The sequence below is a fragment of the Hetaerina americana genome, unplaced genomic scaffold, assembly GCF_022747635.1.
Source record: "Hetaerina americana unplaced genomic scaffold, ioHetAmer1.1.p SCAF_100, whole genome shotgun sequence".
In the NCBI taxonomy this organism is placed as follows: Eukaryota; Metazoa; Arthropoda; class Insecta; order Odonata; family Calopterygidae; genus Hetaerina; species Hetaerina americana.
The window spans coordinates 118,780-135,850 of NW_027286071.1; the positions used below are offsets into that span (position 1 = coordinate 118,780).

Here is a 17,071-nt window from a genome sequence, read left to right on the forward strand (position 1 = left end):
ACAAGAAAATTAGGTTACTGCATATTTTATGCATAAATGTAATGAATTTGAAAAAAGTATTTCACGGTGGTTCCTCCGTCATGAATCACAAAATTCAATCGCAAAAAAAAAACTCACGAAACAAACGAAGAAAAGAATCAATTATAAATGACCATGCCAGACGATCGTGGTATTCGGCCCAGTTTGACTTCCGGCTAAACATGACAGGTGCGACAAGAATTTTCAAGCCTAACAAAACAGTAAAGCGAAACCTCAATGGCTAACTTCTCATTATAAGAGTACAATACTAGAAATCGCAAATGTATTTCAACCCTACGGAATCGCAATTCGAAAATCTCACCCTTTCCTTAAAAAAAAACCCTAATTTGAAAAAAATAATTACGTGCATATTCTTGGTTTTCTTTAGTCAATCAACAAAATTCTTAGAAGAAAAAGTCGCACATCTTTTTTAGCAAAGTGTTAATACAATAATTATTAATGAATTAAAATTGACTCAAGTTTGCTTTCACGCGTGGAATGCATACACGCGACGACGTGAAGCGGGAAGAGGGGGAGGGGGGAGATAGAGGGAGGGAGAGTGTGTGTGTGGAGAGGGAAAACGTCCTTCGCCAACATCCCCCCCCTCGTCAGCCACCAATGCTAAAGCGTCTTCGCGAGTGACTTTGCCCCACTTACCCAACAGCCCGGATACCCGAAGAGTGAGGGACTCCTCAGACCTTGCCGGAAATCACAATGGACGGAAGACTGAGAGGATTTTCCATTGGTGGCATATCTCGAATGAGGAATCAAAAAAATCGACACCAAGAATTAAAAAAAAAAAAAAATACTGTGATTTGAGGTGCCTGGCCTTCGGATTAATTTCACTCATCGAGAGACGAACTTCGAGGAAATGGGCACTCCCTAAAATGACCGACTAAATGTCAAGGCGAAAGTACATCTGTGTATGTTAATCCAGATCACGGCGTTTGACTGGTCGCCATTAATGACACACAACGCTCAGTGACTAGTCAGTATGTGATGATGAGGCAATGATGAGGCCGGGGACGGTGTTTGATTCCTGAGAGCAATGTTCCCATCCGGATCGGCACCCAACCGCAATTGTTTTCTTGAAACTGGGACAAAAAAGGTCACTCCAAAATTAACACGGCTACAACAAATATTTCTGAAATTTACGTTTTCAATTGATTCTGAAAAGTCTCATTTTTTCGACATGCATGCGCAAACAAAGCTGAACTCGTAAACAAAGACTTCGTGTGAGCGAAGCATTAATTTTTCTAATTAAGCTGAACATCTGTATTCATCAGTTTTTTTTAAATAAATCCAATATTCGAACACCACCAACAAATTCATTTGGTTTCCCTCCTGTCCCCTTCGCTGCCCAGACCCTGTGCAAAGGCATTGTGAGCGATCTCAATTCGACTGTCCGACCGAAAGGAGTTTAAAATCCCACCTTGATTCAAAGTTCAAAATGAAAGGGGAAATGTTTTTCATCAGTTCAACTTATATTTTCCTTTTACTTCCCCCCTCCCTCCTCAACAATCTTATTTAATAAGCTTTTCGGAGGTTTTATACTTATTAACCCTGTAAAATTTCAAATGGTCTTAGAGGTAAGAGGCTTACAATAGATGAAACGTTCTTGAAATGTGGGCGCGGAGAAAGGAAACATGAATGGAAAAGCGAACAAACGAGGAAGCGCTAGGGTAATTCCTCGTTCGTTTGCCTAAACGAGGAAAAATGGTGGCCGGAAAAAAATTTGAGTGCATGCAGAGGCTCTTGATTGGCAATGGAATTTCGAAGGCTTGAAGAGAATGCTAGGCATGCGAGGAAACAAATGGGCAATACGAACGGTATAAAGAGATGCAGAAAGTATTCTTGCAGTGTAAGCCTTGAGATTGTGTCATGTTAGGTGATACTTAAAAATGTTGCAGTGGTTAGTCTGTGTCGATCGATAAATGGCCGGCCACTATTGTAGTAATTTCATTGGTCGCAAAACCTTTACCCAACAATCAACAATCCCATACCCCAATCCACCCAAATAACGCTGTAAAATAACCTCTCCCGCTACAAACCCCCTACTTTGTAGTTCATCAGAGAGTTTTAACCCATTCAATTTAATTTAAGGCAAATAATGAAGCACAAATGTCAATAGATAAATACAAAAACTTTAGTACCTTTAATGTATCCCAGTCTAAGGAGTGGTAAACATTCATAATATGATATAAAAGAGCTTATTTAAATATTACTATTAACCATTTTATGTTTAAAATATAGATTTGTAGTTTAAACAAAAAATTATTTTTAAGCTGATAGATAATCTCTTACTTGCAAAGCAGCAAACATCAGTCCATGAGATGATACATCTTCCACCATACTTCACATTTTGATTGCAGTCAAATAAGCTTTTTCAAAACTATTATGGGCGTATTAAGTCAGGCAAAGAATATATTTGAGCAATTTAAATTACTTTGATTGTCATCTTCAAAGTACTTTTTAGAGTTCAGCGTACTGACAAGAAGTTCAGCGTACTGACTGCTTGATTACTGTACTAAGTGATTACCGTACTTAACTACTAATCCCTTCCACAACCTACTTCCATTATTCATATATTTCAATATTACCATTTAAACTGGAAATGATATTCAAATAAACACAGAAACACTAATTTCACAAAAGTCTTATCCACACAAGACGAAGTTAATCTTATCCAGTGAATTTTCAAAATGCGCTCTCATAAACAGAAGAGATACGAAATAAGCTTGATACGGCAAAATAGTTACCGTTTAAATTGTCAGTTGCCAAAAAAATTTAATGAAGATAGGGCCACGATACCAGCAAAGTTTTGATATTGCTTCAGTATTTCCCTTTTATTAAATTGTGCATATAATATTTAAATGACATTTCATCATCCTCATTCTCCTTGCACTGCATGAGTGACTATGATCTACCGCTGTGTGGTTGTAATTCTTGCTTCCCTTCAAGTTACTCAGTTGTGAAGATTCAGTCATTTACGCCTTGCTCCATACCAATTACTATTGGAAGATTCTCAAAATCTAAAAAATGTATCCCTCCACGCGACATTTTCATGACCTTTCTTTCAAATTGGAGATGGATCGAAATAAGGTAGTGTCTATACATATATGTTGATATAAAGGAAAAAATTAATATAGGGTGACTAATATGAAAGATTCTCAGGTGTCGTCTTCCGCAGCAGAATTCGATTTCAACCACAAAAGAGTAAAATTACTTTCTGAGACGGGACAAATTCCCGATCGTATGCAAGGTGTACTTTACTGGATGTCGAGAGATGCTCGCGTGCAAGGTACTAGTTGTTTTTTACTGTAATTGGCACACATTTATTTGGTGCTCTTGTGCGACTAATTATATTGTTTTCAGATAACTGGGCCATGTTGTACTCCCAGAGAATAGCTTTGAAACACAGAGTTCCCCTTCATGTTTGTTTCTGTCTCGTTCCGAAATTTCTTGATGCAACCATCCGTCACTTCAAATTTCTCCTTGGCGGTGAGTATGTACACTGGTGTGTATAATAGTTTACACACTCTTCGTATACCTAGTCGTTTTGTATCGTTTTTTTGTTAGTACACATTTACATGTATTTTGTACACAATCAGAAAAGGGATTTGTAATAAAATGTTTTTTTTTAGTTTCATGGTAAGCAGCGTTGATTTCTATTATAACATTCTATCATTTTTTGTATTGAGTTTAATTTATTAAGATAGATTAGCAAATGCTAGTAGGCAAAGGGATATTTATTGCCTTAGTGGTTGTATAGGATTTGTGGGAACCCATTATTCAGAACTCTTGCTAGTGTAGATTATTGTCCTAGCTGACAGAAGTAGGCTGATAGCATAATGGATGGATTGGGCCCATATAAGACTCCTGGGCATGACCTCCCATTATATTCAGGATGTATTATAATTGTGCAACTATTGAAAAATTGTTTAATTTTTTTAGGTCTTCGTGAGGTGGAATCTGAACTGAGAAATTTGAATATTCAATTTCATCTTCTACGTGGGAAAGCAGACGTTGTCCTGCCGGAATTTGTTGAGAACCATTCTATTGGAGCTGTTGTTACTGATTTTAGCCCACTTCGAACCCCCTTGAATTGGGTGAAGTCATTTAAGGAAAAATTAAATTCCAGTGTGCCATTCTGGCAGGTAGGTTATGCTTGACCAAAGCCATCATTAATCAGGACCTTCTGTCCCGATCAATCTGACCTGAAGTATCAATGTTATTCACATATCGGTACATTTAATTGTTGGTACATGATGAAAGAGACTTATGGTGGATATATTGAACAACAGTTCACCATCTTGGAGGCGGCAGATCATTTTCAGTGGTATCCTAACCTTACTTGCGGTGCTTGGTGAAGAGCACTTGAAGTGTGTACACCGTCCATTGAATGGGATGTTAAGCTATGGGCCTCTTGGAGCCTTTCGTTAAGAGTAGCCTAATGCCAATTTCTCTCCACCCTTCCTCCATTCCCATCCATTCCTAATGGTACAAATGACCTCAGCTGTCGTTTTCCTCCCCTAATGTTACCACTGAATCAGTGGACTTGTTTCCCCCAAGAAAGTGATTTTATTTTGTAAAAATAATAATTTACCTTAGATACCCTTTTTTTTGCCAAAAACCACAAAAATTAGATATTTTTGCTTCCTTACAATTTCATTAATGTAAAATCTTGGTGTATTTTTTCTTTGGTTGGTATACTTGTTCTTTCGCGTATCGCATTTACTTATATTTGTCACCTCCATTTAATTAGTTTTATTGAATAATTTAGAAAGGCTATTTCTGGAGCTTGTATCTCATTACTGGGTATTTCCCATAATCACGCGGTTGCAAAAACATCAAATCAGTAAGTCAAGTATGAGTGATAACTTCAAATGAAACTGTGGGAGGTGCCGCAACAGTAGCTTTTATTGGAGTCATTCGCTAATGCACATTTAAATGCAACAATGTCAGAGTGTAAAAATCATTTGCCTTGACTGGGATTCGAACATGGATACCTCAATGTCTGGTCGAGTGCTTTAGCCAGTTAAGCTATCGAGACGTCCTCTTAAACTCTGAAATTTTGGGGTACTTGGGAGAACTCAACCGGAATCCCAAAATTTCAGAATTTAAGAGGACGCCTCGATAGCTTAACTGGCTAAAGCGCTTGACCGGACATTGAGGTATCTGGGTTTGAACCCCAGTCAAGGTGAATGATTTTTACACTCTGAAATTGTTACAATGACTGATATCATTTAACTTCTTATCATTACTCTATATGCAGACATTTTTCTGTAAGTAGCTAGAGTTGGAAGGGTGCATATCACTCACAAGATGTTTTATTTGTTAGATTTCTTCTACATGCTAGAACACTAAACAAGAGCCAACAAATTATGCATGAGTAAAACTTGTTAAAAAGTTATAACAGTGGTAATCAGTGCTGTTTTTGTTATTATTGGTTGTCTACCATTTAAAGTAGATTTTGGATAGATGCAAATGGGTTGTTTTCATCAACATAATATGCAATGAGAAAAAATGGAGAAAGGAAGGATGCATAAGGTTTCATTCTTAGGAAGAGTCTTTAAAAATTATTTTCATTTTAGGTGGATGCACACAATATTGTACCATTGTGGGTTACTTCTGATGAGTTGGAATATGCAGCGTATACCATCCGGGGGAAGATAAAGCGGAATCTACCGGAGTTTCTAACATGTTTTCCTCCAGTCATTCAGCATCCTTACCCTGCTGCAGTAATTCCAGAGGTATGTTTTAGAATTGTTATCATAAATTACATAAATATGACCAGCTAAATGCCTGTCTTCAGTGCAACAATTTCAGAGTGTAAAAATCATTCGCCTTGACTGGGATTCGGATCCCTCAATATCCGGTCGAGTGCTTTAGCCACTTAAGCTACCGAGGCGTCCTCTTTCTGAGATCTGGGTTCGAATCCCAGTCAAGGCGAATGATTTTTACACTCTGAAATTGTTGCATTGAAATGCACATTAGCGGATGACTCCGTTAAAAGTTACTGTTGCGGCATCTCCCGCAGTTTCTTTGGAATTTGCCTGTCTTTAGGCAGGTCTTGGTGGAATTGTATTTGCCAGGTGCCTCCAGCTTCAATCATGGTTAGGTCCATCTCTGATTAACACCTGTCAGCATTTAAAATTTCCCCCTACTCTTCATGCTTAAATTTTCTTCTACCTACTTATTCTCCATTCTATGGCAATCTTCCTCGGAAAGTCCGTCGTTATGATTAAGAGTGTAAGGTCCCTTGATAAAAACTTTGTTGCAATCTTCCACAATTAAAACTTTATTAAACCATGGTCGAAATAAAGTTTTAATTGTGGAAAATTGCAACAAAGTTTTTATTATGTCTTGATTCAACAACATCACGCCTGACTCTTCACTTTTCGTAAGGTCCCTTGTGTTACAATTCTTTCATGTGTGGTACATTTATGGAAAATTTATACAACCAGAACTCATATAAACTCACCAAACAATTTCTCTCTCCACTTAATCACTCTTCATAAGTCAAAGAGTTCAGGTCATATTATTATAAGGTCTGAACTAAGAGATATTATATATCCCTTATAAATTGATGAAGTTAATATTTGCCTTTGAAGAATTCCACAAAGTTACTTCTGAAACAAGAAATTATTGTTGATATTCTACCGATTAGGGTAGATTTTGGGTGGGCACAGCCTATACAAAGACACATTTCCATGCCTCTCGGAACAAGATTCAACCTGACAACCAAGTCTAATAAGTTATTCATTGATTCCACATCCTTCTTCTTTTCTTTCCATCCATCATGCGTATCCAATGTCTACCTCTTCCCTGTTTACCAATTGCTTTGCCCTATTTCAGTCTTCAACGTGCCCTTGTGAATCATTATGCTGTGTATTCAAATCTCCTGCCTCCTTTAACTTTCTCCCAACAATCCCTTCGCCTCCCCCAGTAAGCATAGCTCTTCCTTATTTGTTTTCATTTCTGTCCATATCACCTTTTCCATCCTTCTCCACACCCACATTTCAAAAGCCTCCAACCTACTCTTACCATCTTATTTCAATGATTATTTTTCCGTGCTATACAAAACCATAGGGGATCGAGATGGTGCGGGGGCTAACGTACTGGCTTCCCACCCTGAGGGCGCGGGTTCAAATCCCGGAGGTGTTGAATATTTTTCAGAGGTATCTCAATCCCTACTTGAGGTGCTTTGTGGAGGGCACTTTTGAGTGAGTACGCCATCTGTCGGATGGGACGTTAAACTGCAGACCCCTTGGCGCCTTTCGTAAAGAGTAGGCTAATGCCGACGGCGGGTTTCTCTTCACCCTTCATCCTTTCCTGTCCATCCCCTATGGCGCAAATGACCTCAGCTGTCGGTCGCCTCCCCTCAAAACTACTATTACTACAAAACCATGTTCCATATCAAATTTTTAATGAGCATTTTCCTTACATCGTTCCTCAACATCCCTGTCATCTTTTCCCTCTGCCTTTGTGAAAGCATATTAGCTTGGTGTAGATCTTCATCTTATGTCCCCTACCACTTTGACCATTTTGGTCCAAAATACTTGCGAGATAGTTGAACTATTCCACCTACTCTAGTTTATGAACTTCTATTTTAATATCAAAGTTAGCTTTTCTCTGTATAGAAAACAAAATAATGTTGTTTTATTTTCATCCCATACTTTCAAATTTACTCAGCAATGCTTGCAACACCTTGGCTGGCTGGAAAACTAAAGCTTCATCATCTGTAAACCTCACTGATTTTATGAATGCATCACCAACTGCCATTCTTATCGCCAGTTTTTCCCATGCCTCTTTAATCATTTCCTCCACAAATAATTAAACATCACAGGTCATAATGCCTTCTTACTCCTCCTAATACTGCCCATCTGGACTCTCCATCCATCACTTGCACTTGAGCAATCTAAGGTGAGGTACAGAAGCAGATAAGTCCCCTATACCTCCAATCTGCTGCTATTTTCTGCAATGCATTCATTAGTTTTCCCCATTTTACTCTTTACAAATGCCTTGTAGAAATCTACCAAACAAACAAATACATCCAGATTGTTTTCTACGTGGGTAAGTCAATAAATTACTCGCAAAACTGGATAGAGACGACAAATATCAAAGTAAATTCCTGAAATGTATTTAAATTTAATGTATATTGAGCTTTTACACTCAAACAATTATCCCATCTCTTTGTCAAGTCCTAAATAGACGGTAGCAAATAAGTGTTTTATAAAGGTGGATATTGCAAGCGTTCCGAATGAAATGTTTCTGACAGCTTATAGCAGTTTGTAAGAGATGTTTGCCACTTATATATTGACTTACCCTTGTACATTCCTCTCTATTATTGATCTTATTACTGCAATGGCGTCACACGTGTCTCTCCCCTTCCTAAGCCCCTATGGATCATCTCATAAGCAATCATTTGCCCTGCTCTCCATCCTGTTGTGGATGATCCAGAGAATCACTTTAGCTGCATGCAAAATCAAGCTTATTGTTCTTTAGTCCTCACATATTGCTGGCTTTCCCATTTTTGGAAGGGAACTTACCCTGACCTGATCAACACTTCCAGCTAAACTCATCTTTAATAAATGTTATGAATACATCCATAAAAGCTCATCCTCCCACATTTTCCTAACTTGAAAGTAGTTCCAAAGGAATGTTGTCCAACCCCTAAGCCTTATTTGATTTCAATTCTCTTACTGTCCTTTCTATCTAGCCATCAAATATGCCTGGACCTAAGTTATTCTCAAACATGTCATATTTTCTTTCTACATGTAAAGCTTGCGGACCTAAAGAGGCCTCAATATTTTATGTCATTTAGCATAGTTATTATATTTGCATGGATTGTTTGTTTATACCACCTAAGAAAAAAATTATTTTTTCATGAGTTATGTTAAAATATTTACATGAAGGAATTCGCTTCAGTACCATGGTTTGATGAAGGCCGTCAAGTGACCCTTTTAATTCTCTAATCCAAGTTGCTCTAGGATTTTTAAAATTCTGTTTGTAGCTCATTTTTGTACCTGGGGTATATAGAGGCGTTTTACTATAGTATAACAATACAGTTTAGTATTTGTAGAAACTTTTTCAATGTTTTATTATAATATGAAGATGTATATCCTTCACTGTTGCAGCCTGTTGACTGGGATGCTGCTGAAGCCTCTTTGGATGTTGATCAGAGTGTGAAGAAAGTAAACTGGGCAACTCCGGGAACCTGTTCTGGTCTTAAAATGCTACAATCCTTTCTCTTAAGTCGACTGCACCTCTATGCTACTAAACGCAATGAGCCTACAGTAGAAGCTCAAAGCAATTTATCAGCTTGGATTCATTTTGGTATGATATCACCCACTATTTTATAAGTTTAATTTTGCAAATGTGTGACAAGAGGTTAGGTGGTAGAATAAACTCCATAGTTTCAATCTCACCCAATATAAAGACCTATATCTATTATTTATGCATGTCTATCTATGTATAACATACTGGCTCAAATTTTCTCTGAAGTTCGCTGCAGCTTACTTTGATGCATTCATAAAACCATTTCCAAAGAATTGATATTGTACAGGGTGCTGCAGCATAACTTCCTTTATTTCAATTCAAGTTTGCATTGAAAAAGAAAATGTATGTTGCTGCACCCTGTATTTATGTTCTATTAGCTTTGGATCAGGTGGTAAAAACTTGTCTTCAAAATGAATGTCCAATGTCATAAGAAGAAGAAAGCTAAATTATCCCATATTGCTCATGTTCATGTTATGGGAAATTTTGCATAAACTCTACATTATGATTTCATACTCTGTGATAAATTTACAGGGCAGATTTCGATACAGAGATGTGTTTTAGAAGTACAAGAAAAACGATCAAAGTGCCCAGATAGTGTAGATGGCTGGGTTGAACAAGCAGTGATACGCAGGGAACTAGCTGACAACTTTTGTTACTACAATCCCAACTATGACAATATCAAAGGAGCTGACAAATGGGCTGTGGATACTCTGAACTCCCACAAGTTAGTGTCCCATATTTAAATTTAAATAAATTATATCTCTATTACTTTAATGCCTTTTGCCTAAAACCTACCTATTTTTAAGCAGTGCTTCAGTAAATAATCTTTCCAGTAATGAAATATGCTGTGTGATACCCTAAGTTGCAATTTTATGCTATTGCTATGCTTTTAATATTGTATTCATCTAAACTAAAATGATTTTTTTTCTTTATTATTATATTATTTTCCCCTTTTTGTGTTCTCTAGAAAAGACAGGAGGCAGTATATGTATTCGCTCTCTAAATTTGAGGCAGCACAAACCCATGATGATCTGTGGAATGCATCTCAAATTCAAATGATGAGAGAGGGTAAAATGCATGGTTTTCTTCGAATGTACTGGGCTAAGAAAATTTTGGAATGGTCAGAGAGCCCGGAAGAGGCATTATCCATTTCGATATATCTTAATGATCGCTATAGCCTAGATGGTCGAGATCCAAATGGTTATGTTGGTCAGTATGACTCAAATTTATTTCTTCATGCTTGGGTACCATCATTATATTTTGCTTATATTGCAGGAATAAGAAAAAAAACTTCAATTTTTAATTAATGTCATCTTCATCGAAATTGAACATGCCTTCTAAAATCATATGTTAAAAATATGCAGCTGGTTTAATTAGCCATTGACTATGAGTTAATGTAGTCATAGTTTTTCCATTAATTACTTAAAGTTAATTATGTATTAAATCATGAAAATGAAATTAAATGGCACACATCAGTTATACCCCACATATTATAATCGAAATTCACATTGCAGAACTTCCTAGATGAAATGTCAGATTTGTGTTTGATTAAGATTTTAAATGCCAGTGTTTCTTAATATATAGTTAATAAGTGCTCTTCTAAAATACTGGAGAGTGTTATTTAATGTACTGTAATATCCTTCTCACTTTTTTGCAGGCATAATGTGGTCAATTTGTGGAATACATGACCGTGGATTCCCAGAACGTCCCATTTTAGGATGTATTCGATGGATGAGTTACGAAGGATGCAAACGCAAATTTGATGTGGCCTCTGTTGTTTCTCAATATGGAGCCAGGAAATACAGATATGAAGGGCATAAGTAAAAAATTGCAAAAAATGTACAGTTCATGAAAAGTTGGAGGAAAAAATCTTGCCCATTATGCTCAAGTTATTCTCTCTTGCTTTTCAACATTATTGCAAAAAGGTTTTACTGCACTTCAAGGTTTTCATTTAACTTTTCATTATTTTTCAATGACTTCAGCGACCTGCAAATAATGTACTTACATTGACTAACTTTATTATTTTAGGAACTTTGGCGTACATTTGTTGTGAAAACGGTATGGCACTTTATTGATAGTTTTCTTCCTTCTCATGGGTTTGCTTTTATTCTTAATGACCAAGATTACCATGTCGCTCATTACTTATTTTAATGTAGTGGCTTGCTATTTCCATTGTTGCATATGCGAAATGCTGTCTTCTTTGCTTAACCAGGAGCTCTTGCAGAAAATTTGAGTTCACAAGTTTTTTAGATATATGTGTAATGAAATGGGACTCCTGAATGAAATGCTTTTAGTTGAACTTTTAAAGTTTTTGAAGACACTACTGTACTGACTCAGTACAGTATATCTCAGGGTAGCTCAGCATTTTTCCCTTGTTTGTATTTATTAATTTTTATGATTGTTACTTATGTACTGAACTTTTTCAAATCATCACAAAAATATATCAAAGAGGAATTATATTTACTGAAGCAAAGACCACAAAGCATCTAATGTTCAAGTGTTCTTAGCAAACACTATTTTTTAAATTAATTATATGGTTTTGATAAACTAACAAGTCCCTCTATATTGTCTATGATATTTTCATAGCAATGGCTCATTTTTGTTAAATGATATACAAGCATGTATAAAATACAAATTTTAAAACTATTGTGAATAAATAATGTTTTGTTTGTAATCTTTGAAGTCTTTAATTTTCATAGATCTATCCAGCCTGGATTATGTCCATTTACTTGCAAGCACTGCAAAATTGATGTTTTAAGGCTATTGTAATTGGACATTAACATGTAGCAAATTTTACATTTGTCATAATATGCACAATACTGGACAAATTAATGAAACACATTGTGTCATACTAGCCTGACTGGCTTAGATAAGACTAGCAATGTGGAACCATTATAGGAGATCCTAATTGAGGGGGAAGGAGCTTGAAGAAGTTCTGTTCGTTAAGTTTTTTTAATTACTCCCTTGCTTTCTACTGCCAGATCTTTTAGATAGCAATTTTGAAATTGAGAATACACATACTGAAGAGTAGAGTGTATGATTTGAAGGCAAAAACATGCAAAATAATCCATTCTTTGTGAATTGGTGCACATTAAATATATACTGTAAATGAGATGAACTGAAATAAGCTGCCAGTATTTTTCATTCTTAACCATTCTTTCATCCTGGACCATTTATAGTTTCAGTGTTTCAGAATTTTAAATATCATCATCAAACATCACACTGAAAATTAAATTTAAAGTTTCAATTGGGCTTCCCTTTCAATCCTGCCATCACAATTAATTAGATTCATAATGCAAATTATTAATGGATACTCAAACATTGATTGCCAATTTCATCTTTTTTACACAAGTTGTGTTGTCGACTGCTGCAATAATAATAGCTACTGAGCTTCTAATATTTCATTAATTGAATGGAAACCCTTTGATCTATTATTCTGCTTCAATACCCAAATAATTTATGTTAGAAACCAAAGAATATCAGGATGTAGGTAGCGTTGAAAATGTATACGCTCTAAGTGAATGGTCAAAATCTAATCATCTTTATCCCATGAGACGTCAACATTTGGCAAATACACTGCTTAACATTCTTTTCCATTTTCATTTTTGGAGAGAGAAATTGGAAATCTTTCTAGTCATTGATTCTAAAATCGATCCCTGTTATTATTCGAGTTTGTTCATTGCAAATTGTGTAAGAAAATAATCTAGGAAAATTGAAATTCTTTTGTTTCTGGAAGTAAAAGTAATTTTGCTTTAGGTCCATAAAAAAGTCAAGTATTTAAAATCACATAAGAAACATCAGAAAATTGAATTGTAATACCTGTAACAGAAATGATAGGTACGTACTTCTTCAATAGTCCAAATTCAAGACAACAAAATTGAACTTTTTACTGCCAGAGAAGTGGCAGTCCAAGATGTAGAGCAGAGGGCCTTGGTTTGATTCTCGGATATACCCCTACACATCCTCAGCTATATGATGGTCATTTGATTTTGTTGGTACCAGATCTTCCAAGGTAACCATAGGTGGCACAGGAAAAGGAACTGACCCCCCTACCCTGACGTGTGAATGTCGTGCACCATTGGGCTTATTACTATGTGAGCTCTACCCTACTAAATCACACAAACATTTGAGTCAATGAATGTGGCTTATGTTTATGGGTGAAGAACCACAGAGGTTAACTGTGAGGGCTTCAACCATATTAAAAATATTTGATGTTAATAACAAGGAAGATGCAGATAAAAATATGAGAGTATAGAAGAGTGATAAACTGTAGAAGTAAATAGTTAATCAGCAGGAGACTATGTATGTGAAAAAGTTGATAACTTAATGTCAGAAAGACAAGAGTTAAGTCATTCCAAATGGAGGAGGTTGAATTACTAAAAATGTTATTGAAAACTAGCTAACTACCAGCTAGTAACTTTTTTGAACTATGCATATACCTATAGAATCATTATACCTGCATTGATAGTATTAGGAATAATGGCCAGAATAATTTCAAATTTCTTTCCCTAGAGAAGACTGGGGGAGATCACTTGGTACTAGGTATATTTCTCAAATGTTGCAAGAATACAAGAAAGGAGAAATATTGCAAAGTAGATTTGTCTAAGTTTAGTAGATTAGTCTCTCAAGCACATTTATATTTTTATACCTAAAAATAAAAAGCCATTGATCCATAACAATTTTCCACAGAATGCATTATGACAGGAGTTCACAAATATGATATCCTCTTTTAGATAGTGAACTTAAGTGTGATGCTTTATGACTGTGAAAGGTCACTGTGCTGTAGTAGTGAGTGATATCCAGAATGGATCAATTATAAGTTGGTTTGTTGACAGATAGTGACTCCATATCTAGTTTTGGGAAAAGATGAAAGGAGAATCAGCCAAAAAAAAATGCAAATTCAATCTAAATAAAATTTTAAACTTTCCTTTACCAACAAGATCCTATACACTCCTGACTACCGAAATAAAGATGATATCACAGTGCTTGCACATGATCAAATGCACATCTTTTAAATGTCTTTAATGGTACATTACTTTTAGTACAAAAAGTACTTACGTTGAAACTAAAAATGATCTGTTGATGATAATTAACTTCATACTCAAGGTGATAAAATGATTCAACATTTTTATTCTATTTTTTTAATTGTATTTTAAGGAATTCCAAGGCAATTATTAGATCAGTATTTGCATCACCTAAAAATTTCCTATTGCCTAGATTTCAGTCATAAGCACCTCAGTACAAACAATTTTCAGAAAGGAATTAAACCTTGTTCACATAAACTTTTTCCAGATTGATATTTATAAAAAACTTATTCAGAGATGAACTTATTCTTAATGCCGAATGCCACACATGCCAAAAAACATACAAAAATCTGCATTAACATTTTTAAAATTACATGTAGTTAATTTGTTAGTTTTTGTTGCAAATGTAATAAGAGAAAATACGGCCAACCCTTGCTAATCTAGACTATATGAGGTCAGAAGTTGCCTGAATCATGCAAAATCTGGAGTAAGGGGGGATTTGGCACCCGTAACCCCAGGGAGTATTTTTAACACTATTATAGTGCATATTTAATCACATATGACAATATGGTGAACAAGAAGACTCAATTGTAAAAACATTTTACGTTGTGTTGGCAAAATCTTATTTAAATAAAATACATCAAAGAATGTCTTCAGTAATCACCTGTGATTCGTAAGTAACTTCAATTTAATTTCAAGCCATTTCATGAATGATATTATCACATTTGATTATCTACAGACATACATACCTACAGAAAGTGAAGTGATCAGTTTTTTATTTAATAAGTCTCAGTTTAAGTTTAGAAATTTACACCTGTGTTATTTTATAAAATTTAGTAATGTTGGCACAATGCTCGGTCAACTATTCTAAGGCATGCTTAAATCGTACCATTCTCAGAAGAAACATACATATGATACAAACTCATCTTGCAGAAATATTTAAGGATATTACAGCTGAAATTTTTTTATGAGACAACATAATTTGGTTAATGACCATTGAATTCCATTATATTTTATTAAAGATAGCAGGATTCTATGCACAAATGAAGATGACCAATTGTGAAAAAATAAACCTAAGTAAGTTCCACTGATTTTTATTTAAAAACGACTGGTTTTCTCAAACAATGGACAATATCAGGTCAGACTGGTCGTTTTAAATAAAAATCATTGGAACTTAGAGGCTTAGTTTTTCACAATTCATCATGAAGTTCCATTAAGTTGAGCCGAATGTCATCGTGAATGGATCAGGTGAGCTGATTTTTCAACAGTCTCCTATTAAGTTTCTGAAGATAGATTTCCCATGGCCGAAACACTAACAGCCATTTCTTCTTCTGTTAGTGTTAGCAAACCCAGATCAACTTCATCAACATACAGCCAGTCCTCAACATTTCTAATAGTCAAGGATATTTCCCCTGCAGTTTGCCTAAGTTTCCCATCATGATTACGTTCAAATCATGTGAGGCAGAAATCAACCTCACCCTCATATTACGGTTTCACCTCCATCCAGGAACCAGCCCAGTTGAAATAAAGACATCAAATTGTATTTTTGATTCAATATTGTTATTTGTCCCCTGCACTCTTCCATCAAATGATATATTGACTTTGCCTCTTCTAAAACTTCATTAAAAAACTTTTTCCTTGTGGAAATGACTTCAAGTAGTTATAGGACAGTCAAAAATTTTATAAATTGTCCTCCACTTCCATAAATGTCCTCTCAGGCTTAACTACTTACAATACATTATTTCCTTCTTCACACATACTTTCCAGGACATGCTTTCACAATTTGCCAATTTTTAATTCCCTTCCTTCCTCCCAATACATTCTTCATCCACCTTAAATCTTGTTTGAATTTTACATAAATTCCAATTACATGTAAATATTTTGTTTCCAGCTTTTACAATTCCAAAAATAAAAAATATTTGGGAAAGTTAGACACATAAAATTTTGTTAAAGTCAAATTTCCAGAGGTTTAGCATTTGTGTTGAATGTTATCAATCGTAAATATGACAAAAAACAACATTGGAAAAACGTACAAATTTATTCGGGCCATGATATAGCAAAATAATTTCCTTAACCAATAAAAGTGAGGAAAATGCCACAACTGGAGTTACACGGGCTTGAGAAAACATCCTATATTATTTCAATTTTTACAAAGAAAGAATTTTAATAACATTTGAATAGACACTTAGGTCTTCTAATTACTGTTCAGGGTCGTTACAAATGTCAGGAGTGTCCTTTTTAATTAGAAGCAAATGTACTGCAAGTATATACCAGATCATGTCATTGCAAGGCATTCTAGTTGGCACATCCACTCAGAGATTCATTAAAGGAAAATGGGTAGTGGGTGTAACTGAATTACTTCCCGGAAACTGGGAGAATTAAATTCTAATCACAGTTGGGTAAAATGATTCTATTAGTACAAATTCCTATGCCACAATAGGATATTAAATTCTTTTAAGCTGAAACATGAATGTGACCATGGCAATAACAATATCAAAAGTAATTCGATTATTATTTATAATCACAATTAAAAAAGTGATGAGCCCAAATGTTGGTTTTCCTGATGACAAAGTGGAGTACTACACTTCTTACTAAACCATTTTCTCCAGAAAATTCATACATCCACATGATGAACAATAGCTGCTTTTCTTGTACTGCTGTTCCAGTGCTGTTTTAAATTTCAAAAAGATCTGTGGTCCAACAAATCTCAATGTCTTCATTTTGCTTAACATTGATTTAAGATTTGA

At 35.4% G+C, this 17,071-nt stretch overlaps 1 protein-coding gene across 1 annotated transcript; it reads left to right on the forward strand.

The window, feature by feature from the left end:
* The first annotated feature begins 2,799 nt into the window (after nucleotides 1-2,799).
* LOC139700423 (deoxyribodipyrimidine photo-lyase-like) lies at nucleotides 2,800-11,937 on the forward strand. Its single transcript, XM_071599019.1, has 9 exons — nucleotides 2,800-3,120; nucleotides 3,193-3,319; nucleotides 3,394-3,519; nucleotides 3,973-4,175; nucleotides 5,613-5,771; nucleotides 9,159-9,357; nucleotides 9,832-10,024; nucleotides 10,268-10,509; nucleotides 10,958-11,937. The coding sequence occupies exons 1-9, from the start codon at nucleotides 3,058-3,060 to the stop codon at nucleotides 11,122-11,124; spliced, it is 1,479 nt and encodes a 492-aa protein (XP_071455120.1). The 5' UTR covers nucleotides 2,800-3,057; the 3' UTR covers nucleotides 11,125-11,937.
* The last annotated feature ends 5,134 nt before the right edge of the window (nucleotides 11,938-17,071 follow it).